General features: G+C 54.4%; 2 protein-coding genes across 2 annotated transcripts; both read left to right on the forward strand.

Annotated features, from left to right (window-relative positions):
• The first annotated feature begins 1,518 nt into the window (after positions 1 to 1,518).
• PGAP6 (post-GPI attachment to proteins 6) lies at positions 1,519 to 19,316 on the forward strand. The gene is made up of 13 exons (XM_059484105.1): positions 1,519 to 1,603; positions 5,561 to 5,738; positions 7,192 to 7,399; positions 7,478 to 7,611; positions 7,970 to 8,235; positions 9,657 to 9,979; positions 10,667 to 10,760; positions 11,341 to 11,464; positions 12,092 to 12,228; positions 14,022 to 14,200; positions 15,414 to 15,560; positions 15,947 to 16,063; positions 16,855 to 19,316. Exons 1-13 carry the CDS (start codon positions 1,519 to 1,521, stop codon positions 17,149 to 17,151), a joined length of 2,289 nt encoding a protein of 762 aa, XP_059340088.1. The 3' UTR covers positions 17,152 to 19,316.
• Positions 19,317 to 19,996: 680 nt separating this feature from the next.
• On the forward strand, positions 19,997 to 25,620 carry MRPL28 (mitochondrial ribosomal protein L28). Its single transcript, XM_059484329.1, has 5 exons — positions 19,997 to 20,349; positions 20,432 to 20,584; positions 23,309 to 23,443; positions 24,638 to 24,724; positions 25,242 to 25,620. The coding sequence occupies exons 1-5, from the start codon at positions 20,062 to 20,064 to the stop codon at positions 25,323 to 25,325; spliced, it is 747 nt and encodes a 248-aa protein (XP_059340312.1). The 5' UTR covers positions 19,997 to 20,061; the 3' UTR covers positions 25,326 to 25,620.
• The last annotated feature ends 1,654 nt before the right edge of the window (positions 25,621 to 27,274 follow it).

Genomic DNA, 27,274 nt, shown 5'->3' on the forward strand with positions numbered 1-27,274 from the left:
CTGTCACTCCGGAGGTGGCATCCATCCCAGCATCCATCCACACAGTTACAGGGAACACTGGAATGCTTCTCTTGGGAACAAGCAACTCCAAGGGACCCAAGCTGTGAAAAAAAATGGATATTGTAGCACATTCTGGATCTGGCTCTGCATTGTGTTAGATAAGCTTAATTTATGCTCAGGTCTTTGACTTTTTTTTTCTCTCTTTTAAGAGGAAAATAACTAGAAATGGCATTTCAAGAAAGTAATTCATAAGGACTGATTGGAGATGAGCTGATATCTTTAAAAGTGGAGTTGAAGGCTAAATTAATGTAGAATGGGGACAGAAGGGTTTATTTGTTTTCCAGTTAGAAGGAGAGCTCTGAAAATTCAAGGATAGTATCACACAGGGGCAAGGGGAAATGAACAAGCAGTGAGCAAATTGAAGCTGGAAATTAGCAGAATTGTCTTTTCCCATCCCTTGAGCTGTATGTGCTCAGCTTGTGGGCTGACTTCAGGGAAGTCTTCTCCTAAATCAGGTGAGGACATTGCCAGCTTTGAGCACACAGCCTGCTCTGACTGGGATTTTGGTGATGTCAGAGCTCCTGGAAAATGACAGGCACTTCCCCAGGGGACTTCCTTCCCACATCCCAAGAATTTATTACAAAGAGTAAAGTCTTGTGATAGCAAGCAGCAAAGACTTTGAGCTCCAGAAGTAGAAACTCTACCTCCAGGGAGCTTGTGGTTGACTGGAAACAGGTCTGAAGTCCTCAGCTAAGGAGGACTTGACTCATAAGGGAGCGGTGGGATTTTTGCCTGAGCAAGGACTCAGAGACTGTCCCAGGCTGCATTATTTCTGCTGGGAATACATCAGAGGTATCCCAAGGAAAATACAGGTAAAGGAAAATCCTTGTCTCTTCTGAAATCAGCTGGAAAATCAGAGAATGACTTGACCGTGCCTATGAAAGCCACATCTCCCGTGAGTGCTGTGAGCATGGCAGATCCGTGAGAGCAGAGAAGGCAATGGACTTTTCCGGAACGAACATTAAATCACCCATCAGCTGCAGGGCTGAGCCTCCTCCGTGATTCCCGTCTGAGCGGGGGCACGGTGGGGGCTGTCCGGTTATCACCGAGCCATGTGCATGTTTGTGATTCCAGCTCCAACTGATCTCCAAGTGCCCAACTACCGCCTTCCCCGGCCTCCCCGGCGCTGAGCAGCACAGCCGGGAGCGGCACCGGCGCCGTGCCCGGGATGCTGCGACCGGCCGGGCGCATCCCGGGGCTCGCAGGATGGAACGGAGCGGAGCGGGGCGGAGCGGGGCGGAACGGGGCGGTGCGGGCGGCCCCGGCAGCAGCGGCGGCCCCGCGGGCAGCCCAGCCCAGCTCAGCCCAGCCCAGCCCCGCTCCGTCGCTCCGGTGCGGCGGGGGGCGGGCCCGGGGCGGGCCGGGGCGGGCGGCGGAAGCGGCGGCGGCGGCGGCGGCGGCGCTGCGGGGGGGCGGGCGGGCGGCGGGGCCGGGGCAGCGGCGGGCGGGCGGGCGGCCATGGCCGGGGCAGCCGGGCCGCCCCTGCCGCCGCTGCTGCTGCTGCTGCAGCTCCTGGCGCTGCCCGCCGGCCGCGCCGGCCCCGGTGAGTCCCGGCGGGGCGGAGAGCGGCGATCCGCGGGGTCTCGGGGGGCAGAGCGGCGCTGGGACAGCGGAGGGTGATGTCGAGGGGAGCCCCGGGAGCTGCCCCGGGTGTCGCAGCTGCTGCCGGGGGGGATGTGCGGTGGCTTTGGGGCGGTTCGTGCTCTCCCGAGGGAGCCGGGGGCTCCGGAGCATCCCCGGGGAGCAGCGCCTGTGCCGGCCCTGCGGAGCAGCGGCAGGTCAGGCCACTCGCAGAGGGCTCTGCTGTGTTCGCAGCGCTTGTTCTCCTTGGGTTTGCCTTGTTTTCAGGTTACTTTACTTCCAGTGCATGCGGACGGATGGATGGGAGCGGGGCTTTTGGGACAGCGGTGGGTCTGGGGGTACGCGGGGATTGAGCTGCTGTGGGGTGGAGATGTTCGGGGAGCTGAGGTTGTTCACCTGCTCGGAGGTGGGCTCGCTGTGCCCGTGGCTGTCCTGTGATGGTGCTTATCGCTTTCTCACGGTCCGCAGAGCGTGAGGCTCCGGCAGCCGCGGGGACGTGGCCCCGTGCCCCAGGCCCACCCTGCTCTGGCATCCTGCTCGCTGGGTTCCAGCCTGGAGAGCTCCCTGCGCCTCAGGTGTGGGGCCGGCTCTGTCCCGGCGCCGTCCCGCCGCCTGTGGGAATGGCTCTGTAGGGAAAAGCTCCGTGGGGATTCGGCTGGGAGCTGGCCGAGATCATCCGCTTCCCCGGGGAGCGAGGGGGCTCTTGCTCTGCAACATTTGCAGGTGGATTTTAGAGCCGGGATAAAGGAACGGGATTGCTGTTACATTGTAAATGGGAAAACATCCTGCAACGTAGCCCAGTCTTTCTGGAGTCAGGCTCATCAACTCTGTAGCTCTAGACGGTGTCTGCTTTGAAATTAGGGCTCCATCCCTTTGATGGGACGCCTGTGAAACCCACAGTCAAGGCATTATGTCCTAAAACTACCATGAGATCATCTTTAGACAAACAAACCCAAGCTGTGGCAGGTGACTCTTTACTCTGAAATTGAAATAATGTGTCTCCTCTGTGCATTGGGGATTCTACCACGTTCTGTTCCTTGTCTTAAAACACCTCTGGTTTTTGCACAGTACCTTTGAAATCTGCTTATGGGAGATCTGTATGGAAGAGGATGGGAAACAGCATCCACTGGAAGGGTCTCTTGCTCAGTTTAAAGCTTGTTTCACATCATGGAACTGTCAAGTGGGACTTTCCAGGTGTTGCCACGCTGGCATCCAGCAGACTGAATAGACGGGGATGGACACAAAGAGAGCACAGCACATGCCAGAGAGCTCTCTCTTGATGCAAATGGGCTGCCAGAGCACACACTGGGCTGCCAGAGCACACACTGGGCTGCAGAGACCTGTCTTTCAGGCTTTCCTGTGCTGATGTCCCGCTTATCTGTGGTATTTCCTTGTCACCCTGGGTGGAGGAAGGCACATACCAGGCTCCGGGTGCCCAGCACAGGCTGTGAGCAGGGGCTCAGCCCTTGTCACCACAAGCAGCTGTTTGTCAGTGGACTTTGCCCACAGCCCCAGCTGGTGCTCACCTGGTGACAGGCAGTGCGTGGGCAGGGCAGGGCTGCCTGCTCTGACCTGGTAATGCTCCTGAGCTCGCTCCACGTAATCGACCAGTCCTTAATAAAGAGCATGCTGATTGCTGGAGGTTTTAATTTTGCAGTTGGCCTGCCCTGTCCTCCCCCAAACCCACACAAAGGCAGCTTTGGCTTGGTGAGGATGTGCAGGATGGGTGGTGGCCGTGGCTGACAGCTGGTGGGCTTGGGGCAGGTAGGAGGTTGTCTGATGGGACAACCTTTTGTGTGGAGAAGGATTGAGGCTCTCCCAGCTCTAATCACACTTTGTGTCCCTGCCTGCCCTCCTCTTGTGCCCAAATGTCCCCATGGGCTGCCAGAAACAAGTGTGCCAAGAGTGTGTGGAGTGTGCTGAGGGTACAGACACACTGATGAAAGCCTGCTCCTTTCCATAGCCCCAGTGAGGGAAATGTCCCTGGGCTCACAGGGATCACAGCCAGCTCTTGTCCGCAGTACCCACGCACTGTGCTGGCGTTTCAGCCAGGCAGATTTGGTTTGAAAAGCCCCTTTTGTGGTGTCTGCTCCTTGCTGGCTGGAGAGCAGTGTGACCCCAGCTCTGCCCAGGGGCTGTGCTCTCTTGGCTGCCCTGCTCAAGGCTCACTTTTCCCTGTGGCCTTTCCTGGCTCTGTGCATGGAGGTGCTGCCAGCTCTGTCCCCCGGGGCAGCCCCTGCGGCAAGGTCAGAGCCACGCTCTTCCTCCCGGAGCAGATCCTCCAGCTGCCTCGTGTGGCTGGAATTTCTGGCTTTCCTGTCTCCTCCTTTCCCTGGGCTCGCAGGATGCCCGCAGGCTCTGCCTTGGGAAATTGCCAAGGAGTTTAAGCCATGATTACCGTTCCTGTCTCCCGGCCCCGCCGTGGGTGCAGCGTCCTCCTTTGGGGCATGAATGAATTGTAATTCCTGCTGGGATTAGATTCCTCCCGGCAGGAACTGTGTCCCAAGGATCTGCTCCTGCCCAAGGATTGTTTTCCTCTTTCTTTGCTGTCTTTCTTCTACAGTTGTGTATAACACAGCTCTGTGTTTGTAGCACGACCCTGTGCAGCTTTGAGGGAAGGCCAAGTTAACTCACCCTCACTGCTATTCTATGATATAAATGTGGAATCTGCCTCTGAAAGGTGCCACAGCTTCTCCCCACTCTGGGGATTCCAAAGTAGGAAAGAAGCATCAAGAAGATGCTCCATCATCTCCACAGACACATGAAGACATAACCTTCTGCCCTCTTGCTGAGTGTTACAAACCTTGGTTTTGGATGGCCTTGGTCCCGCTGTCTCTGTGCAGTTTACCCTTTCTCAGCTGGTGTGATGCTTCTTTCCCAGCCCTGAGCTGCAGTCTGGCTGGTTTGGTAATGTGGATTTCTCTGGGGGTGATCTGTAGGTGTGTGGCTGGGCAGAGGGATGGACGATCTGGTTCATCCTGATGGCACTTGGGCTGAGTAGCTGTTGTCCTCTTGTTGTCCCCTTTCATCCTGCCCTGGGGCTGCTCTCACTGTCCCAGCAGCCTTTCCTCTAGCTAGGAAAATCACCAGGCTTTAGAAGGTATGTCTGAAAGAGTTACACTTGCAGCACATGAATTTGCATTGTGTTGTGTGTCACAGGAAGGCAACACCTTGTGTCCTGAGCTGGGTTAATGGATAACCACAGAATCCTTTGGGGTGGAAGGGACATTTACATGGGCAGGGACACACCTTCCACCAGACCAGGCTGCTCTGAGCTCCATCCAGCCTGGCCTTGGACACTTCCATGGATGGGGCAGCCACAGCTTTTCTGGGCAACCTGTGCCTACTCACCCTCACAGGGAAGAATTCCCTCCTATCATCCAATCTCAATCTCCCCTCCTTTAGTTTAAAATCATCCCCCATCCTTTCACTCTCTGCCCATGTAAAACATCAGCCCATGTGTTAGCAGGAGACAAGGGCACAGCTCTTGGCACCATGAGCTGCTGCAGGGGCAGAGGGCACCTCGTGCTGCCTGCACCCATCTGCTCTGTGCTGTGCCCAGGGCTCCTGCTGCCTGTTCCATCACCTTTCCTCCTGCCATCAGCCTTTCCTCCTGACCTATTCCTCCCCCTTGGTGTCTCTGGTGATCTCTTATCTTCAGGGCACGTTTCTCAGAGGTTTAGGCATCTGTTAGTGCTCTCTGGTTCAGGGTGATGGTTTCATAGTAGGCACGTGGGTGGTTCTGGCTGGAGGTGCACGGATCACCACGTATCTAATGGGACCGGAATGAGAAATCAGGGACACAGAGTGCACTGTTCCAAGAAACATTAAACCTCCTGTGAGCTTCTGTGGGTGGGTAAAGCCCTGCAGGCTGCCCCCAGCAGCTCCCCCACCAACTGCTGCGCTCTCTCCCTCGCAGACTCCCTGTATGTGTCCGAGTACTTCTCTCAGAGTGCACAGAAGCTCTCCTTCTACAGCTGGTATGGCAACGCCAAGCTCTTCCACTTCCACGTGCCCGAGGACACCGTGCTGCTGCGCTGGCTCCTGCAGGCATCCCGGGGAAAGGGCCCTGAGTGCACCAGCATGGAGATCACTGTGTATGTATGTCCTGCGTCCCTGTGCCAGGGCTTGTCCTGTGGGCTTCTTTGTCCCTTCGTCCTGGTCACTCATGGTGGGGCTGGTTGTGGAGGCTGGGCAGTTCCTCATGTGGTTTCTTCATGCAGCAGCAGTGAGTCTGTGTTTAAACCTGTAGGAGTGTGTGGTGTTCATGTTACCAGCGGCTCTGGGGCTGCCTGTCAGCTGTGCTGCCCAAGAGAGCCCTTAGGACATTAGAGAGCTGCACAATGAGGCAGGTGTGCTGCTCAGAGCTGTTCCTGGCCTGGCAGACCCTGCACATGGTGCCAAACAATGTGGCAGGGCTACAAGGGACTTGAGCAGACCCAGAGTGGCTGGAGATGGGCAAACTGCCCAGTGCAGAAACACTGAGGAGATTTGGGAGCCCTTTGTGAGGGGCGCGGCCGAGCATGGAGCAGAGATAGGAGAGGAATGTGGTGTCGTGTGATACAGGAGCATGAGGAGATTGCAAACTTAATGTCAGTGAGAGAAATGCTGCTTTTAAAACAGTGCTTGACTTGTTGAAAGATTTGAAGTCCAAAACTTGGCAGATTTTGAGCTTTATCTTTGGAGGACACCGAGCTTCCTCAGCAAGCTGTGCCCATTGAGTCACACGGGTCTGTGGCACCCATTGCACAGAGATCTGGGAGTGACTGAAGCTGCTTGGCTTGTGCCTCCCTGGTCTGTCCTGGGGAGACTGGCACTCTTAGTTGCTCCTGAGCAGCCTGGCACAGATGATCTGCCTGCTTTCTGCTGCCCAGAAAGATTTCCAGCAGCCTGGGGACGTGAGGGACAAGGCAGCAGCTAAACAATAATCCAAGAAACGATGGCTAACCCAGATAAGCTCCAAGGAGTAATAACATATCACCTGTCATGTCTGCTTGCTGGACCTGTTGCAGTGCAGTCCAAAAGCAATCAAATTAAATGCCAAATTGACTGGGTAAATATCTCCCACGTTCCTCAGCTGTGTGTGTTCCTGCTACTTCAAATGCTGGGCTTATCTAGAAAGCAGAAGTGCTGCTGTACTGAAGTCTGTAATAGGGGCCTTCCTTGGAAAGTGTGTTTTTAGTCTGTGTTTGCCTTCCTTAAAAGAGGAAATGGCAAGATGCAGATCTTAGCTAGAAAATTAAAGTTCTTTGTAGATGATTTTCCCTATATGGGGAATTTGCTGATGGTTTTAAAGCAGAATTCTGTAGGTGGGGCTTAGCCTTAGCAAGTGTTGGAAATTTGCTCCCAGGCTTGACGGAACCGTGTAAATCTTAATAAGCTGCCAAGTTAAACCAATCTCTAAATAAATCCCAGATAAGCTAATAGAAGCCAATCCTCCCCAGATGAAAATGATGACTCCACTTGAAAATGTGGGGTTTTCCAGCCTGCACCCTTTCCAGTCCCAGGCCAGTTTGTGTCCCAGTTGATCTTGCCCTGTTTGTCTCTCAGGCACTTTCGGCACGGAGCCCCTCCCGTCATTAACCCTTTGGGCACCCGCTTCCCTGCCAACGCCACCGTCCGTCCCTCCTACAACATCAGCATCACCCTGAGCAGTGCTGTGCAGAACACCACCTTTGTCAACGTCACCACCCCTGCTGCTGGGGACTGGTTCATCGCCGCCCACCTGCCCCAGGCCGCGGGCAGGATCGAGGTCAAGGTGGGGCTCCTGCCCAGTGCCCTGCCCCTCGTGTCTCATCACAACCACAGCTGACCCCTGTGCTCTCCCCTCCTGCAGGGCTTCTCCACTCCATGCCCCTATATGTTCCAGGCAGATATGTTTGTGCTCAGACTCACTGATATGCCTGTCCTGGAGCCTGGTGTGCCCATGCCTCACACCGTTGTCTCGCCTGCTAAGCCACTGCATGTCAAGTGAGTGGGAGCAGCGGGTGGGCAACTGAGGGCATGGCAGGGTGGGATTCCCCACACGAGCTGCTGAGGGGAAGGCAGAGTTGTTCCCACGTGGGGCTGGAGCTGGGGGGTCTGTGAGCCTGTTGCTGAGCTCCCTGCAGCAGTGCTAGGGTCTGCACGGGGAGCACACGAGCACCTTTCTCCAGCTCCTCCCAGGTGGTCACAGATTCTACTGCAGGAGTTTTAGTTCTTCCAGATGTTTGCCTTGGGAAGGATTTTCACAGCACCAAGCAGGGCAGTCTAGCTGTTGTCACAAAGCCCTGGGGACCTGGCTTGTGTTGAGTACAAGCCCTGCAAACTGCTGCTCCCTCCCCTGCAGGGTCTTCGTTCCCAAGCACGCGGCGGCGATGCGGTTCCAGCTGAGCAGCTGCGTCACCAGCGAGCAGAGAGCCTGCACTGTGAGGGTGCTGCTGGGCTCCATCACCCTGCCCCAGTCCTTCCAGAGGAGCCTCACCTGCACGGGGAGCACCAACTGCAGCCTGGCCCTGGAGTCGCCCCCCTGGGAGAAGTGGCTGCAGATCATGGTGGAGAGTCTGGGCACTGCCAACGCCAGCGTGTCGGTGGAGATGCTGACTACTTTCACAGGTGGGATTCCATGTTCTTTAGCCATACGAGAAGGACCAGAGGGAGCTCTGTGTGTGCTGTGTCCCCCTTGGGTGTTTGGGTGCCTGGCTGTGGTGGCCTATGCTCCCCATCACGCTCGTTGCCTCCTCTTGGACAACATAGTTTTTGCTTTGGGGATAAAATTGAAAACTCTGGTGTTCACCCCAGAGAGGCATTTGCTAGAGGTGCCTGTTTGGAAACACCTGAAAAGTTCAGTATTATTGTCCTGAAGGTTGTTTGGAAAGCAGTGGCTGGCTTAAAATTTGGTGGGGAAAATATTTTTCTGTGGTACACCAGACTAAGGCTGTATTGACTGCGAATTGGCCAAGAGCAGGCTACGGGCAGGAAACCACCTTGGGGTTGACTTGGGGAAGTGTCTGGAGCTGTTGTAAGGGGGTGTCACCATTTCCAGTGACACCATGTGGCTCAGGTGGTCACAAGGTCCTTGTGGCTGTCATAGGCACGTTTGCAGCTATTACATGACCATAATCCCTGTTTGACTGCTGGAAGCTCACCAATTAGGTACATTTTTGAAGTTTTCTTCTGCTGGGGCTTCTGCCACCTCCTCTTCAAAGCAGAGCCTCATCCTGTGTGCTGGAAGACCTGGCACTGGCAGCAGAGGAGTTATTAGAAGGTAGCACTGGAGTCTGTGGGAGCAATGGACAGTCTCCAGCAGTGGAACTCCAAGTGTCCCATGCAGCTCCATCTGCCACAGTGTGCCCAGAGCTCCACTGGGCCAGCTTCTCCCTCCTGCTCAGCTTTGTTTGCTCACAAATGGGGAGATGGGAGAGAGTTTTGTGCAGCCTGTGGGACAGCTGAGTGCTGAGCTCTGCTGTGGTGAGTGAGCACTCCCTGGGCGCCTTCATGGTGCTCTGTTATCCCTTCTTCTGTTCCCCTTTCCCTGCAGCTCCAGAGTGCTTCCACCCACTGTACCACTGCAGTGTCCCAGCTTGTGGGGGTCCTCCTGCAAAGATGGCACCTCAGGGACAGGTTCAGGCACCTCAGGGACAGTTCATGCAGGGCATCAGCCACCTGAAACCCCCCAGTTTGTGCAGGGCATGAACCTCCTGAAACCGCCTGGTTTGTGCAGGGCATGAACCACCTGAAATCTGCAGCTTGTGCAGGGCACGAACCACCTGAAATCCACAGTTTGTGCAGGGCATGAATCACCTGAAATCTGCAGCTTGTGTAGGGCATGAATCACCTGAAATCCACAGTTTGTGCAGGGCATGAATCACCTGAAATCTGCAGCTTGTGTAGGGCATGAATCAACTGAAACCTGCAGTTTGTGCAGGGCATGAGCCACCTGAAAACCCGTGGTTTGTGCTGCCCCTTGGAGCACTGGATCTGCTGGGTGAGGTGCTAGACCTGGCTGTGCTGATTCCCCTCCTTTTTCTCTCTAGTTTGCAGACCAGGAAGCAGCAGCTCCTTCCTTAACTTCATCAGCCTGAACCAGAGCCAGGCTGGTGCCAGGCCGGGAGCAGCAGGCAGCTCTGCTGGGGCTGCAGCAGGGGCTCCCCAGAACACGTCGGGGCAGCGCAGCAGCTCGTGCCTGCAGAGCCAGCCCGTGGTCAGGGAGGACCTGGACGTGGTGTCCGTGCGCTACCGGCTGCTGAACGGCCCCAGCGTGCCCGTGAGCTCCCTGGCCCCCACCCTGCTCCTGCTCAACCTCAACACAGGCATGGACAGCGGGGGATCCCTCGTGGTCAGTCTGCTGCTCAACAAGGTGAGCAGGGGGACAAAGGGCATTGTGTCCCCTTGGCAGGGCTCCAGGGCTTGTAGGCAAGGTGGGACTGTTTCTCTTGTTGTTGTTACAAAGTACTCCCAGCCTTTTTTAGCTGCTGGCAGCATGTCCCACCTGCCAGCTCCGATTCCAATGGCACAGCCTGTGGTGTGTGGTGGCAGTGACGCAGAGGAGACAAAATGGAAAGCAGCTGCAGTGCCATCCTCTCCATGGGAGCCTGGCACCTTGCCACCAGGAGAGGAGGCTGGGCAGGGGAACCCAGGCATGTTCCTGTCCAAGTCACTGATCCCCAGGCTCCTTCAGTGACACCACACCACACCACCACCACCACCACCACCAAAATCAGGCCTCTGAAATTCCATTAAATTTCTTGAGGGCTGGCCCAGGGCTCAGCCCTGGTGTTCTGCAGACTCTGACTTGTGTCTCCCCTGTGCTGGTGCTGAAATGATGAGTGGGTGTCCCAGCTTTGGGGCAGGGTCCCCACGAGGGTCTCTTGCCTCTCAGCCATCACACAACACAATGGCAGCACAAGGTCCAGTGAAACAGAAACCTTCTGGATTGATGGGTGACTTGGCCTGAAGGATTTATTGTCCCTGGGCACTGTGGGAAAGGGATGCTGCAGGGGGATGGCACTGGGGCACGCTAACGTGGGCACTGCTCTGTTTGCAGACATCTGTGAGCCTGGCCAATGCCACCGTGGCAGCCTGTGTGAGTGCTGCTTCTCCAGTGCTGTCCCTCAACGCCACACAGAACTGCAGCACAGGTAGGAGACATGCTGGCACTGCCACCAGCTCAGCTGTGTCATCCCAGGCTCTGCTTTTCGACCTGGCAGGCTGTTAACTGACTCAGGACTTCATGGTGTGTCCCAAAGAATCCAATTTTTGCACAAACCCTCATGGGGTCTTTGTGCTGGCACATTCCCAGGGTGCTGGGGTGCAGGTGGTAGAATTGGCACCATGAGATAGCCTCCACCAAAAGAGGGTCTGGTTACCAGCTGGGGCTCTTCCAGCCTTGTTGGCAGGAGGTTTGGGGATGGTGAAGGTATTGCTGGTGTGCAAAGAAGCTAAGCTGTGCATGGAGGACCAGCCAAGACAACAGGCTGTTCCAGGTGCCCTGTGCTGCCCAGATATGTTCCAGGAACTGGGATGAGATGAGATAAAAAACTGAGATCTCAAGAAAAAGAGTCTTGAGAGCCGGAGTGCTCTCCATGCCCCTGGTGCCTCCTGAGCATGGGAGCAAAGAGCCACAGGAGGCAGCTGATTCCTGTGTGGTCAGTCAGCCTGGGATTGCTGTGGGCCCTTCTCCCCAGGCCCTGGCACATCACAGCACCCTCCTTTTCTCAGCTTTCTCCCAGGGCTACCCTCTGAGTGTGAGCACGTCCTCTGCAGAAGCCACGCTGATTGTCCTGTACCCACAGACCGATGACTGGTTCCTGTCCCTGCAGCTCCTCTGCCCCAGGGCACAGGGGTGAGTCTGGATGTCACCTCACTACCTCCCACTGCCCTTGTGTGAGCAAACCTGACCCCCTGACCGGTCTGTGGGCTCCTCTCAGCTGCTGGCATTGCCCTCTGGCTGCAGAGGGCAGGGAGTTGGTGGCCCTGCATCCTTGTGAGCACCCTGCAGCTCGTTTGATGCTGAGCTGGCACAGCTCACACAGACTGCAGATGGCAGAGCCTCCTAGGGGAGCTTCTCCTTCCCCAGGTGCATTCAGAGGTGATAAATTGGGAAATAATCGCTGCTGTTGCCCTCCTGGGAGGTCCCTAAGGTGCAGAATTCCTGCAGTTTACCTTCCTGCTGGTCTCCTGTGTAAGGTTTCCTTACACAGGAAACCATGCCAAGTGCATGATGCAAAACAGCACTGGTGACACTGGTCCTGAGGACAGTCATGGGCACTGCCATGGGGTCTGGGGACAGCTGCCACCCCCCTGCACATCAGTTTGGCAGCCCAGGGGGCGAGGGGCAGGCTCTGCTCCTGGCTCTCTCAGGGATGGAGCAGATCCCTGAATACCAGGCAGGAGCACGGCCTGGCCATGGGGAGCAGGGAGGGGGCTGTCCCCAGGGCTGTGGCAGCAAGGGGACATGCTGTCCTTGCAGGGGCTGTGCCGGTGCTGAAGGCAGAGTGTCGGTGTTCGCCTACCTCACCCCCTGCTTCAACGACTGCGGCCCCTACGGGCAGTGCAGCCTCCTGCGCAGGCACGGCTTCCTCTACGCCGGCTGCAGCTGCAAGGCCGGTGAGTGCCCCCCCTGGGAAGCTCTGCCACCCTCCCCGCGGGCACAGCACAGGTCAGGGCGTGGGGCTGGGGGGGGGAGCCTGGGGTCTGCTCTGGGTGGCAGTGTCACGGTGCCCGGGGAAGGAAGGGTCTGGGAAGCGCCCAGGGGTGATGGGGAATGGGATGAGGACAGCTTGGAGCCCCCCAGGGCTTGGAGCAGTGCTGGTGAGCATCTCCAGAGAGATCAGGATGCCTGAAATGCCTGTGCCAGTGCCTGTGCCCGTCAGGGTTTGCTGTGTGGGCTCCTGGTACGGGATGTGATGAGATGCAGTCCCTGTGTCTCCTGCCAAGAGCCTGAGACTCAGAGGTGCCCCTGGAGGAGGAATATCTGTGGCAGCTCCTCATTATCTTAATGGCCTGGGAAGTCTGTGGTGGAGGGAAGGAGAGCTCTGCTGTGCTTGGGTGGGTCTGTGCACCTGTTCTCAGCAGAAGGACAAGGCAGAATGTGGTTCCCTGCTGCTCTGGGCCTGAGCCAGGACCTCCCTGCTGCAGTGCTGCTGATGGGTGAGCAGGGAGATGGAGGGCAGCATCCCGATTTCCCTGAGGGCTGCCAGGTTCTGGGAAGCACAGAGCACCCTAAGGGAACTGGAGGATCAGGCTGAGGACAGCTTTCTGCTGAATCACCCCGAGCAAAGTGCCCCATCTGCACACTGATGACCCAGAAATAAAGCAGAGAGAGTAGGTTCCCTGGGCTCTGCCCGGCCCAGAGCCAGCACTCGGGGCAGAGCTGCTGCTGTGGCTTCCAATCACTCTGGAATGGGATGGATGCCACTGTTAACTCTGCTTCTTGACCATGGAGTGCCTGCACATACCCCAGCTGCCCTGTGGCTGACCTCCTTTCTTCAAAAGGAGAGCATGGACATCCAATATTTAATTAAAATAATTTAAATAATTTTAAAAAAGAAGAGGCAGATTTGTGTTCTTAGAGATTGCCTCAGTTCAGTCCTTGATATCCAGTCAGGGGTGAGAATTTTGTGTTGTGTCAGGCACTGTCCTTTAGGAAATTTTCACTCCTGTGCAGCCCTGGATGTCACCATGGGCTGAGGCAGTGAGTTTGTTTAGCCAGTGGAAGAGGAGCTTCAGTGGGACCAGTCACACTTTGTGCTGCCCAGAGGTTACAGGGACCCTGGAGCCAGCAGGGTGAGCACAGGGAAAGGGCAAGAGGCCACAGACATTGGCTGCAGCAGGAAATTGTCACTTAAATTGAAGAAGACACATTTTTCTCCCCTTCAGAGCTGTTTGTTTTTGCACAGGTTCCAGGTCTCCATCCTTGGAGATCTTCAAAAATCAGCTGGGGAAGGTCCAGAGCACCTTGACCTGGCTTTGGGTCTGCCCTGCTATGACAGCTGGTAGGAGAGGAGCCCAGTGGCTTCCTCAGGGATCTTGCACCCAACTTATACCATCACATGAAGCATCTGAACCTTGAGTGCTTGATGCTCCACCAGCAAGCAGCACATGTGTTGAGTTACTGCAGGGATGGAAAGCACCAGTGTGGATGTAGGATGGCCTCTGCTACATGGGGACCACCTGGGGAATGTCCACAGGGCGGACACAGGGCTCTGCTGGGCTTCCCCAGCTCCCCACAGCAGAGTAATGAGACACCCTGAGAGCAGGAGCACGAGAGGCTGATGCAGAAGTGGCTCACGGATGTCTGGGTGTGGGATTGCTCCTTCTCAGGCACCCCAGCTCGTGCTGGTTGCTGTGGGAGGACAAGGCAGGGCCTTGGAGATCCACAGCAGCCTCTCTGTCCGCAGGCTGGGGCGGCTGGAGCTGCACAGATGACAGCAAGGCCCAGACCGTGGGCACACAGAACCTGGCCACGCTGCTGCTCACCCTGAGCAACCTCATGTTCCTGCCCGCCATTGTGGTCGCTGTCTATCGCTTCTACCTGGTGGAGGCCTCTGTCTACACCTACACCATGTTCTTCTCCACGGTAGGGACTGCCCTGAGTCCCCTCACCTCCCCCTGAGCTCTGGGAATGCTGTGCCAGAATGGAGTCCTTGGTGGAGCAGCCCATCCCTGAGCTCCACGGAGAGGTCCTGGGATCATTGGACAAGCACCTCCATGGGCACATTGTAGTATCTAAGAATGTTAAATATTAATGTTAAAGTCCATTCCAACCCTTAATATTCTTGTAGTATCCAAGAATATTAAGGGGTTGGAATGGACCTTAAAAATCACCTGGTTCCATGGACAGGGACACTCCCACTAGACTTGGTTATCCATGGCCTTGTCCAACCTGGCTTTGAATACTTCCAGGAGCATCAAAAACCTCCCTGGGAAACCTTTTTCAGTGTCTCACCATGCTCACAATAAAAAATTTCTCCCTAAATCCAACCTAAATTTCCCCTCTTTCAATTTTTTTAGTCCTTGTCCCATCACTCCAGTTCCTGAGAAGGATCCCTCTCCAGCTTCCCTGTAGCCCCCTTCAGATGCTGTGAGTTCTCCATGCAACCTTCTCCTCTCCAGGCTGAACAGCCCCAGTTCTCTCAGCCTGTCTTCTCAGAGGAGGTGCTTCAGTCCCCTTGTCAGCTGTCCCTCTGTGACAGTGTTCACAGGGATCTGAGGATGAGGGGAGAGATGAGGATCTGACTCCATGTTTCAGAAGGCTTGATTTATTATTTTATGATATATATTACATTAAAACTATACTAAAAGAATAGAAGAAAGGATTTAATCAGAAGGCTAGCTAAGAATAGAAAAAGAATGATAACAAAGGCTTGTGTCTCGGACAGAGTCCAAGCCAGCTGACTGTGATTGGTGTTAATTAGAAACAACCACATGAGACCAATCACAGATGCACCTGTTGCATCCCACAGCGGCAGATAATCATTGTTTACATTTTGTTCCTGAGGCCTCTCAGCTTCTCAGGAGAAAAAATCCTAAGGAAAGGATTTTTCATAAAAGATGTGTGTGACATTCCCCCTCTGGCCCTGCCCCAGCTCTGTGTGCTGCCTGTCAGAGCTGCAGGGTGCCTGCTCTCACCCTCTTTCCCCAATGCCACAGTGGTTTGGTGGAGCTTCCAGGAGCCACTGCAGGAGGGATCCTGCCTGTGGGCTGAGCCCTCTCCTGCCTCCCCTTCCCAGAGAGCCCTGTGGTGCTGTTGGCTCTGTGCTCACCTTTGCTTTTGTCCCCTTTGGGCGCAGTTCTACCACGCGTGCGACCAGCCGGGCGTGGCCGTGCTGTGCATCATGGACTATGACACCCTGCAGTACTGCGACTTCCTGGGCTCCGTGGTGTCCATCTGGGTCACCATCCTCTGCATGGCCCGCCTCAAGAAGATCCTGAAATACGTGAGTGCCAGGTGTCCCCACACGGCCCTGCCAGACCCCAGCCAAGCCACAAGTGACCACACTGAGCCCTCTCACCTCTGTTTTTAATGACACAGCTGGGTGACAAAGCCTGTTTGTCACCCACTGCCACCCTGGCTTGTTTTGTCCCAGCACTTTGGCTTGTGAGCCTGCGTGCTTGCAGGGGCTGGGCCTGAAAGTTTCCCCTGAGATTTGGGGTAAAGGTTTGTGGCTTCTGTGGTTTCTCCTTCTTGAAGTGTTTTTCCTGACTCTTGTGTGGATGCAGAGCTTGGAAGCCAGAAGAAGAGGTTCTCCTTGCCTCTGGCACATCTGGCTGTGCTCTCTCAACAGAGGAGTTCCTGCCAGTAGTGGTGGTGTCTCTTTTCCAGGTCCTTTTTGTCCTGGGGACCCTGTTAATTGCCATGTCCCTGCAGCTGGACCGCAGAGGGGTGTGGAACATGATGGGTCCCTGCCTCTTCGCCCTCCTCATCATGGTTACAGCCTGGGTAAGTGAGGGCAGCCAGGCAGGACCTGCTGCCCTTTGCTCCCCGTGGGGAATGGTGGTGGTGGAGCAGACCCAAGGCTCCAGCCCATCCAGGCATGGCTTGGAACCCTGAAACATCCAGGTGGAGGGAGCAGGGCAAGGGATTTACCCTCCAGCCCTGCAGTAGCTGAGAAACCCCTGGTTCTGGGTCTCACACCTGGAGCTGCAGTGCTGTCCCAAAACACTGGCTGTGGCTTGGCCCTGGGCAGGAGCTGTGCTGGGCTCTGGTGGGTTCTTGGGGGGCTTTTGCAGAGAGAGATGGGCCCAGGCAGCGGGGGGGGCAAATTCCTCAGGGATAACAAGCACCCTGGTGTAGCAGTTCATTTAGGGGGGGTCCCTGGGGGCCCCCAAGCTGTGTGTTCACTGGTAGCAGCAGGCAGGCAAGGAGACTCCGCACAGCTTCTGAGGGTGCTGATTAGGTGAGGGTTTATTGGGGTCCCACCCCCAGGAGCAGCATGGTTCCTGAGGGAGAAGGGGAGAGAGGAAGAGCCTGGGGAGAAAAGGGCCCCCACAGCCTAACAGGGAGATTCAAAGCAGGTGCAGAATAAGATTTGGGCCAATGGGATTGCAGATATATGGTATTTCAAGGCTTGGAATAAACCCTACATTTTCCAGGGGTGAGAGAGAGCATATCATAAAAATAAAATATAACACCACACCCTGGGAGGCTGGCAGATGCTCTGGGGTCTGTTTCCCCCCCTTCCCCACCTCTGCTGGGCTGCTGAACCCCCAGATTGTATTCTGACCCCCCAGGTTCACCACGGAGCAAAGCGCAGGCACTGCTACCCCTCGTCGTGGAAGCGCTGGGTTTTCTACCTCCTCCCAGGGATCACCTTGGCTTTCATTGCCATCTCCGTGTACGCCTTCATGGAAACCAATGAGAACTACTACTACACCCACAGCATCTGGCACGTGCTGGTGGCCTGCAGCGTGGCTTTCCTGCTCCCTCCTCGGGACAAGCATAAGAAGCCCTGGGCCTGGCCCCAGAAGCTCACGTGTCGCTATCAGATCTGCCAGAACGACCGTGAGGAGCTCTATGCTGTGACCTGACCTGGCCTGGCCTGGCCTGGCCTGGCTGCAGGGATGGGGAGGCTGCTCCTGCCCCTGGCACGTTGTCACTCCTCTCATGGGCTCGTCCCCTGGGCAGGAGGGCACAGCGTGGACTGGGGTTAAAGGTGAAGATGGTCTGGGCTGGTCTTGTGGAGGCAAGTTTGAGGCCACCTCTGCTTTTCTGCTGGGGAGGGGCAGGCTCTTTGTCGTTCCAGATCAAGGAATAGCTTGTCCCCCACCTCCCCATAGCCCTGGGGGAGATGGCCAACCCTTCTTCCCCTGCTGCTGCATCCACGAGGCTTGGGCTTAGCCCACACTGAGCTGGAGCCAAGGCTTTGGCTGCTGGGCTCTTCTCTGCACCCCGTCCTGGCAGAGGATGGGGGACACCCCTGCCATCCTGCAGCCAGCACTTGAACCCAAGAGAAGAACAGAAGTTTCTTCTGCTCTGGGGAGCAAATGCTGCCGAGTGCCCTTGGTGCTGATGGGGAGGAGAGAGGGAGCTGATCCCAGCACGTGCTGGGCCCTTGGCTGTCATCTCCCTGGGGGTCTGGGGCCTCTCTCCCTCTCAAACAGGTGCTGCTGCTCTTACCTGGCCCTGATTCTGTGGGGGAAGGATGAGGCTGGGATTTGGGCCCTGGATTCAGGATCAGACCTGTCAGGAATGTGAAAAACCCCACGTGGGGACATGCAGGAGACAGCGGCAGCAGCATGTGACACCCACAGCAGTGCAGGGTTTAGTCTGAGTTTAACTTCAGCTCTGGAAGGAGCCAGGCTGATGGTGTTCAGGGATTCACTGTGTTACTTTTTTGGGAGGTTTGGCGTGGGCAGGGCCTCTCTGGGGCAGCACAGGTGGTTTGGGGTGGTGCCTGAGCTGCTCCTCCAGCCTGCTGAGCCCCAGAGCCTGGGTGTGCTGCAGGCTCTGAGGCCTCAGCAGCCCCAGCCCAGCCAGGAGCATCACCAGGGGCTCCCTGGGTGGCCATGGTCTCCTTTGCAGCGTGTCTCACCTTAGCCTTACTCCAGGGCATGCAGAAAGCAAGGGCAGAACTTGGCAACCAGGGAAGCTGTCTTTGCCCATCCTTCTTCTACAGATAAGGGCTCAACTCCATCCTTGCAGCTGTGTCAGCCTGGTGTGTGCTGCTGGAGCCCCTCCTCAGGTGGCTTTGGGGAGGAGAGAGCTGTTAATGAAGGATTTGCCTCCTCGGGGTTCTTTCTCTGCTTTGAAGAGCACCCAGCTCAGCTGTGCACTTTATCCCTCTGCCTCCCCTTCCTCTGCTAAGTCCCCCTTTTTAAGCAGGCTCAGGACAAGTGAGGGACACTTGTCCACACCCAGCAGTGTCATTCCCCCGCCACCCATGTCCCCTGCCTGTCCTTGTGCTGCTGCCATCCAGGGCAGCACGCTGGGAAGGGGGACACAGGGCCCTCAGGGCTTCCTCCAACTTTTACCACTTTTAGGCACTTTTTTTGTCCCCTGTCTCTGTTTGCACAGCGGTGCTGAGGCCCCAGCACTGTGGCAGGGGATCACTGCTCCCTCACAGCCATGCCGTCCATGCCAGGCCACCAGTGGGACCTGGGGGCCACCAGACTGGTCTGGGTACTGCCAGCATGACCCAGGTGCTGCCAGTGGGACCTGGGGGCCACCAGGGTGACCTGACTGCTGCCAGTGTGACTTGGGTGCCACTGGTGTCACCTGCGTACTGCCAAGGTGACCTGAGTGCTTCCAGTGTGACCCAGGTGCTGTTGGTGTGACTCAGGTGCTGCCCAGGTGCCACCAGTGTGACCTGATGCCACTGACATGGCCGGGTATTGCCGGTTATCATAGAAAGCAATAATTCCTCATCGGGCCTTTCCCTTCAGGGATTTCTGTGCTGGAAGCAGGAGAAGCTTTGAGGCAAGAAATCTCGCTGACATGATTGTTTATTTTATTTTTATTTTATGTATCATCCATTTTTGCTTTGCCCCCTCCCTGCTGACCTGGCCTTGGTGCCTGCAGGAGGGAGGGTTAATTATTTTGGGTAAAATCTGAGCAAATTCCTGCATCTGGGGAAAAAAAAAAAAGAAAAAAAATTTTTTTTTTCCTTTGCTGTTAATACCTGTGATTATTTTATACAGTAAATTTTAAAGCTTACAGTTTTATAATTTAATAAAGGTGACGGTATTTGCGGGCAGATGGTGGTGGCTGCAATCACACAACCACAGGGCTGGAAGAAGAAGAAGGGGTGGAAAAAGAAGAAGGGGTGGAAGAAGAAGAAGAAGGGGTGGAAGAAGAAGGGGTGGAAAAAGAAGAAGGGGTGGAAGAAGAAGAAGAAGGGGTGCATCTCCTGCAACCCCTTGCCCAGGCAGGGTCACCTGGAGCCCCAAGGCCGTGTCCAGGAGGGCTGTGGGCTGGCCCAGGGCTGCCCTGCTCGGCTGCTCCAGGGCTCTGCTCCCTCCGTGGGTTCTTCCTCACGGGATAGCGGGATATCCTGAGTGGGAAGGAACCCTAAAGGATCACCCAGGGCAGCCCCCAGCCCTGCACAGACCCCCCCCCAACACCCCCACCCTGTGCCTGAGCATTGTCCAAGCTCTCCTGGAGCTGTGGCAGCCTCGGGGCTGTGCCCATTCCCTGGGGACCTGGGCAGTGCCAGCACCTCTGGGGGAAGAACCTTTCCCTGATATCCAACCTAACCCTGCCCTGGCGCGGCTCCAGCCGTGCCCCCGACTCCATTGGGATGGAATTCCAGCGCTTCCGTCCCTGTTCGGGCCCCGCCGGGAGGAGCCGGGACGGCCCTCAGCGCTGGCCGGGGCGAAACGCAGGCGCGGCGCGGCCCCTCCCGGCCGCCGTCGCGCTCCGTCGGCCCCAGCCAAGGAGCGGCGGAAGCGGAATTGGCGGCGCGGCCGGGCGCGCGGGCCCAGGGTTGCGGGGCCGGGGCGATGCCGCTGCACCGCTTCCCGCCGCGGCTCTGGGCCGCCATGCGGATGCGGGAGGGCATCTGCGCCCGCCTGCCGCAGCACTACCTGGCCTCGCTGCAGGACGACACGCCGCCCACGCCGGTGCACTGGGAGCCGCACGGGCTGCGCTACCGGCGGAACCCGCGCACCGGGCAGCGCGAGCGCGTGCAGGACGTGCCGGTGCCCGTGTACTTCCCGCCCGCCGCCAACGAGGGGCTCTGGGGCGGCGAGGGATGGGTGCGCGGCTTCCGCTACGCGCGCAACGACAAGGTGAGCGCTGCGCCCTTCCCGGGCCGGGCCGGTGCCACCGGGGCTCCCCCGGGACAGCCCCTGACGGCCGCGCCGTGCCCAGCTCTCCACCAGGCTGCCCAAGACGTGGAAGCCGCAGCTGTTCAAGCGGCAGTTCTACAGCGAGATCCTGGACGCCACGCTGACCATCACCGTCACCATGCGCACGCTCGACCTCATCGACGCCGCCTTCGGCTTCGACTTCTACATCCTCAAGGTACCGATTTCTATATCCTCAGGGTACCGACTGTACATCCTCAAGGTACCGATTTCTATATCCTCAAGGTACCGACTTGTACATCCTCAAGGTACCGATTTCTGCATCCTCCCGGGCTGTGCCCGCAGTGCCCTCAGCCTCAGCTGGCAGGCACCAAGTCCTGGAATCGGGCACAGACAATCCCAGCTTGGAATAGACCCCCAGGGATCACCCAGTCCCACCCCTGGCCTTGCACAGACCCCCCCAACACTCCCACCCTGTGCCTGAGCACTGTCCAAGCTCTCCTGGAGCTCTGGCAGCCTCGGGGCTGTGCCCATTCCCTGGGGAGCCTGGGCAGTGCCAGCACCTCTGAGGGAAGAACCTTTCCCAAAATCCAGCCTGACCTTGCCCTGCCCAGCTCCAGCCATTCCCTGTCCCAGAGCTGCCCCTCAGGAGGAGCTGCAGCCCCCCCTGAGCTCTGCCCTCAGTGTTCTCTCTTCCAGGCTGAACAACTGCTGCTGTCAATGCTTTAGCACAGCTCTAATGCTCCCAGCCTTTAATTCCCTCTTGACTGCAGCCCTTGATACAGAAACTCAGAGCTGTGATCAGATTGTCAGAACAAATCCAACAGATCTTTCCCCACGTGTGTCCTGAGAGCCTGTGCTGGCTGTGGGTGAGCTGGCAGTGCTGGCAGTGTGCTGGGCACTGCTGTGCCCCCTGGCAGCTGCTCCCTGACCCTGAGAGCCTGTGCTGGGCACGGCTGTGCCCCCTGGCTGCTCCCTAACCCTGTGGGAGCTCAGGGCACAGCGTGTTGGGGTTCTTGTTGCCTATTTCCCAACTTCTGGGACTCTGGCTGGGGGCTCCCCTGTTTTGGGAGACCCTCTTGGAGCAGTGTTGTGTCAGAAAAGAAACACACTGGATTTTTTCGGTCTTCAGGTTCTTGTTTATTATTATCTTATCTAGAGTTATTTTATCTATCTTACCTAGAGTTTTGCACACTGTCCACACCAGGCTCAGTGCACTGGAAAAGCGCCACAAAAATGGCCAACAATCTCTTGTGACAAGGTCTTTTCAAGCTAAATTATCAAATTAAGAGCTGACACCTAGATTATTTCCCTTTTAACCCAATAACTGATTCCCGAAAGCCCACAATGAGGACTTTTCCACCCAATTACAAAATGCCACCCAAACCCATGAAGAAGAAGGAAGAAGAAGCATGAAGAAGAAACCCAGAATGACACCCTGTGCCCTCCATCTTGCTTCCATCCACAACATACTAAAAATCCCAAAACCTCAATTTCCCACTTAAATAATACACCTACACTACTCTCTATAATCTACTTCACACCTTAGTGGATTCTGTTCTGTTCTAGAGTTTAGGAAACTTTCTCCATGAATGAGGCTCAAAGTCAGTGCTCCCCTGGGGGTCAGGGCACCCCAGAGCAGACAGGGAAATATTCTCAGTGCCCTGGGTTTCCACAACAGGGAATATTTCTCTGTCTGCTCTGAGGGGTTCTGACCCCCAGAGAAACACTGCCTTTAACCTTTGTCCATGGAGAGAGAGGGCTTGCAAGGCTTTGAGATAGAGTGGAGTCTGCCAAAGTGTGAAATAAACAATAGAGAGTAGTGTGGTTTGCCACTGAGTGAGAAATTTAGGTTTTGACATTTTTAGTATAGATGTAGACCAAAGCAAAATGGAAGATCTTGGGCATTGTCTCTGTCTTCTTCTTCTTCATCTACTCCATGTTCCACAGTGTTAGTAGCACAAAAATAATTATGTGAGTGTGAAAAACGCCAATCACTTGTTTTTAAAATTTTAAAATATTAATAGTAATAAAATGGTTGTAAAAATAATAATATAATTAAAGTAATAAAAATTTGGACAATTTGGATTAGGACAATATGAGACAATAAAAACAGTTACAGGCAGGCTAGAGTTATAGACAGGCTAGGTACCTTTTTCTGGGCAGAAAAGAAGCAAAAGAAGCCTGAAAAAGGACACACGTTAACAGAGGATTAACTCTTAAAAACAACAGCCTGTTGCATATTCATACACCTCATACATGATGCATAAATTCCATTCAAACACAGGATTCTGTCTGGTCAGTGTCAGCTTCTTCCTCTGAATCCTGACAGTGTCTTCAGGGCTGAGCAAGGCAGGAAGAAGTTCATTTCTTCTGATAAGAGAGCAATAAATTCTCTTTCTCTGAAAGATTCAGGTGTCCTGTGGCTGCTCTCTCACTGCGAGTCCTTTCTTTAAAAAAAGTATCTTACATAGCATAGTTTCTATTTTAACATTGTTATAACCTAAAACTAGATTTAACACACTACTTAAGAAAATTAATACAGCATTACTTTCTAACACAACACATATAATATTAATTTTAATATTTGCAAAAAGCCGATCATAAAATCCACATTTTTCACAGTGAGGAAAACCACAGTGCAACGAGACGAGAGATGAGTTATTAGTAGAAAAGCAAAAAATAACGTATGTTTTAAGAGTTAATTAGATGAAACAGCTTTAAAAGACCTTGAAGCTGTACATCTTACAACCACTTTGCAGTGCTTTCCCTGTGTGCTGAGTCTGGTACAGACAGTGTGCCAAAGCTTTAGATGAGATAACAATAAACAACAAGCCGAAGACCAAAGAAGTCCTGTGGGTCTCTCTTTCCTCACACCAAACTGTTACAAGAGGGTTTCCCCCCAGGCAGAGGGTCAGACACCTGTGTAACACCTTTGCAGACCCCCAGGGCTGACATGTGCTCCAAGCTGGGCATGGACCTGAAGAGGACGATGCTGCTGCGCCTGGCCCGGCGCGACCCCGCGCTGCACCCCGACGACCCAGCCCGCAGAGAGGCCATCTATGACAAGTACAAGGTGGGCTCAGCTCCTGGCCAGCCATTCCTCATGTGCTTCTGCTCAAGAGACAGGGGCAAATGCCAAAAATAAATCTGTAAATACTAAATTTTTAAAAATTCTCAAGGCCTAACACAAAGCTCACATAATATATATCTATATACAGACCTTAAGGTAAGTGTGGTGGTGTGAGGTCCCCAGGATGAGGTGAGAGATGAGAATTTGACTCCATGTTCTCAGAAGGCTGATTTATTATTTTATGATATTATATTAAAATAAATGCTATACTAGAACTATACTAAAGAAAAAGGATCCATCAGAAGGCTTGAAAAGAATGATAATGAAAGCTCGTGACAGACTCCTCAGAGTCCGACACAGCTGGCTGTGATTGGTCATTAATTAAAAACAATTCACATGTTTGGATAAACAATCTCCAGACCACATTCCAGAGGAGCAAAACATGGAGAGGCTGAGGCTTCTCGTCTTCCCAGGAGAAGAAATCCTGGTGAAGGGATTTTTCAGAAAATATCATGGTGACAAGATAAGAGACATGAGCTTAAAAATACCATAGAATAAGAAACATTGTTAAGAGAAATAGAACTAAAAACAAATTTCAAAAGATAGCCTTACAAATAAAAATATAGTAAATTTCTAAATTCTTTAGCAAAATCAAACTATGAAAAATACATTATAATACCCACAAAGAGTAATTTTAAATAATTTACTTTAAAGCATTTACAATATAATGTAACAAAAACTGATAAACAAAAAACCACCTTTTTTTATTTATATTATTATAAATAATTATAATATAATAATTATAATAGTATTTATAATAACATTGTTTATAAAATATAATATATATATTATACAATACCACCTAAACCTATGAAGGAGAAGGACTAACTTATGTTCTAAAACTTCTATCTTGTTTTATGTATATTACTATAATCTAAAACTTTAAACTCTAAGTTTTGTACTATGTGATATTATACACTTCTATTTAAACTACACACTTATAATTTTGGTTCTGTCATTAAATTTTGGAAGTTTTCTCCACGGCCTCAGGTCAAATGCAGTGTTCTCTTGGGGCTCAGTGCCTGTGAGCACAGAAAGTCTGAAATTCTCAGCAGCCAGGGTTCCAACAGTGGGCAGAGAGAGGATTTGTATATTGCTCACCTCTAAAGACTGTGCTACTTTCTCCTTTTATCACAGGAATTTGTGATCCCAGAGGAAGAAGCTGAATGGGTTGGCTTGAGTTTGGAAGAAGCCATAGAAAAACAGAGGCTCCTGGAAAAAAAGGTGATTTCCTGAGGCAGTGCTCAGCACTGAGGTGTTGTGGCTGCAGTGCAGCTTCTCCATGGGCTCCAGGAGACACTGATGGCAGTGTGAGAGGGAAGGGAAGGGAAGGGAAGGGAAGGGAAGGGAAGGGAAGGGAAGGGAAGGGAAGGGAAGGGAAGGGAAGGGAAGGGAAGGGAAGGGAAGGGAAGGGAAGGGAAGGGAAGGGAAGGGAAGGGAAGGGAAGGGAAGGGAAGGGAAGGGAAAGATATCCTTGGGAGCTAGTGATGCTCCTCATGTGCTCTCAGAACTGGGGAAGCTCCTGAGTGCCCCACACAGTGCCTGCCCTCTCTGAGGGAGGGCTACAGAGCTGAGCTGATGCTGTGGCACAGCAGATTGCCTTGTGCAGCCCCTGAATAAAGCCCAGTCACATCTTCCTCTGGTTTTAGCTGCCAGCACTCCCTGGGCTCCCTGTTGCACTTCCCCCTGCTGCTGCTCAGGTTCACTCCTTTCACATGATTTATTCTCTGCTTTGTTGCAGGACCCTGTTCCCCTCTTCAAGGTGTATGCTGAGGAGCTCGTCAGCCAGCTGAGGGAGCAGCAGCAGGCAGTGCAGAAGCAGTAGAAGGAAGAAACCTTGGCAGCAAAACTCTGCTGCAGAGAAAGCAGTGGGTTCAGGGGCTCTGCTGCCTCAACCAGGCTGCTGGGGAAGGGGCCACATGAAAACCACGTTGCTGAAGTGCCGTGAGAGCCTAAATTCAGTGAGGACCTGCTCCTCTGGGCTGAGGAAAGAGTTTCTGTGCTATGGCTCTGAGAGTTCTTGTCAGACTGACTCAGTGTGAATCTTGTGCCTGTACAAGCAGTTGGCTGCTGTTGAGAGCCCACCTGTGATACAAAATACAAATTTTGGTATCAGTAAACTTCTCTCTGATACTTGTTTTATTTGTGTGTTGTAGCGGGGGCCATGAGACACAATGTAACTTAGATCAATCCCCAGCTTCATCCTCCTGAGGTGGTTGTGCCCCAAAGTGTGACCCCAAACCGCTGGGCTGAGCTCCCCAGCACAGCTCACTAACCCCTGGGTTACAGCCCTGTTTCTGTTGCAAGTTGGTGACTTTTAAATCTTATTTTGTAAAGATGTAGCTGAAGTGGGTGTTGAAGTCTTTGCTGCTGTCTGGCAACAAGGCACTGCAAAGCACTTGCCATAATGACAGACTGATGAGCAGCACTGGGAGTCCCTGGTGCTGTCTGGAAGCTTTGTGGTGGTGCAGTGAGTTTCTGGGTGGATTAAAATCAGCCTCTGCCCTTTTCCCCTCAGCTCTGAGGTGAGGGGCAAGCACAGAGCCTGCAGGCTGAACCTTGTGTGGCTCATTTCTGTGGAAGAGACTTTGCCTTCCCCCTGTCTGGCACATCAGTGCAAGTGCACTGCCTTGGTTTGTGATAAGGACTGATAAGAGAGAAACTGGGCTTGTAGAGCAGAGTGTGGCTCGGCCCTCTGTGCTGGAATGGAGCAGGACCCCAGGGCAGTGGGGATTGGCAGTGCCTGCAAGGTTTGGGGGTGGTGCAGAAGCAGCCACTGGGTGAGCACAGAGCCTCACAGGGCCGTGCTGGGGCTTGGGTGAGGGAGGTGCTGGACTTGAATGGGATCTGAACAACAACATTTCATGAAAACCAGGACAGAGAAGGGGCTGGAGTCCCCATAAGGGGTATTTGAGCCTGCAGAGGAGCCTGGCACAGGCTGGCAGGGCTGGCTGGGGCTGCCAGGCAGGGCTGTGCTGTTTTTGCAGGGGCACAGGGGGAACAGGCTGGGTAGCAGGAGCTGGGATGTCTCCAGCCTGCCTGTGTGTTCCATCCCCAGCAAGTCCAGGTTCTCAAGAGCAAACTGGCACAGAAGGTCTTATTTGCCTAATTAATGACAGTGCAGCTAGGCCAGCACAATGACATTTGGTTATCTTCTCTCTCTGCTGCAACTGAGCTGAGTGGGAAGCTGCTGCCCAGCTCCTTGGGGACCCTGACACTCTGCCCTCGTTAGAGATAATTAGCTGGGACAAGCTCCTTGTTTGACAGCTCTGCTCATCATTAGGGCCAGCTCAGCTCATGCATTTTAATGCAGCTCCCAGCAAAACTCCAGCCCATGGCTCTGTCCTGGCCCTGCTCTGGAACGTGCCCGGGTGCCCCAGAGCTCCTGGGCACTGAGGAGCTGCTGCTCTGTCCCAGGGGTGGCAGGTTCTGGCTCTGTGGAGCTTGTGTGTCCTCCCAGGGGTGGACCCTGACTGAGCTGCAGAGCTCTCACTGGGCACCTGCAGGATCTGCTGCCTCAGGAGAGCTGGGTGGGTGACCAGGGGCAGCAAGAGCTTTTGGGGAGAGCTCCTGTCCTGCTGGGGGTGAGGTTCAAGGGGGGCACTGATGAGCACAGCTGGAGCTGCAGGAGGTTCTCTGGGGGAGTCTATTTGGAATGTGGTGAATTCTGATTTTCTGTCATTCTGCCTTTGTGAAGAAACCTTCCCCTTGCTCCTTTCCTTGCACCCATGTTGGATGAGGCCCAGAGATGTACTCGTGGATTACTCTGCTGCC

This window comes from Ammospiza nelsoni, chromosome 17 (assembly GCF_027579445.1).
Source record: "Ammospiza nelsoni isolate bAmmNel1 chromosome 17, bAmmNel1.pri, whole genome shotgun sequence".
In the NCBI taxonomy this organism is placed as follows: Eukaryota; Metazoa; Chordata; class Aves; order Passeriformes; family Passerellidae; genus Ammospiza; species Ammospiza nelsoni.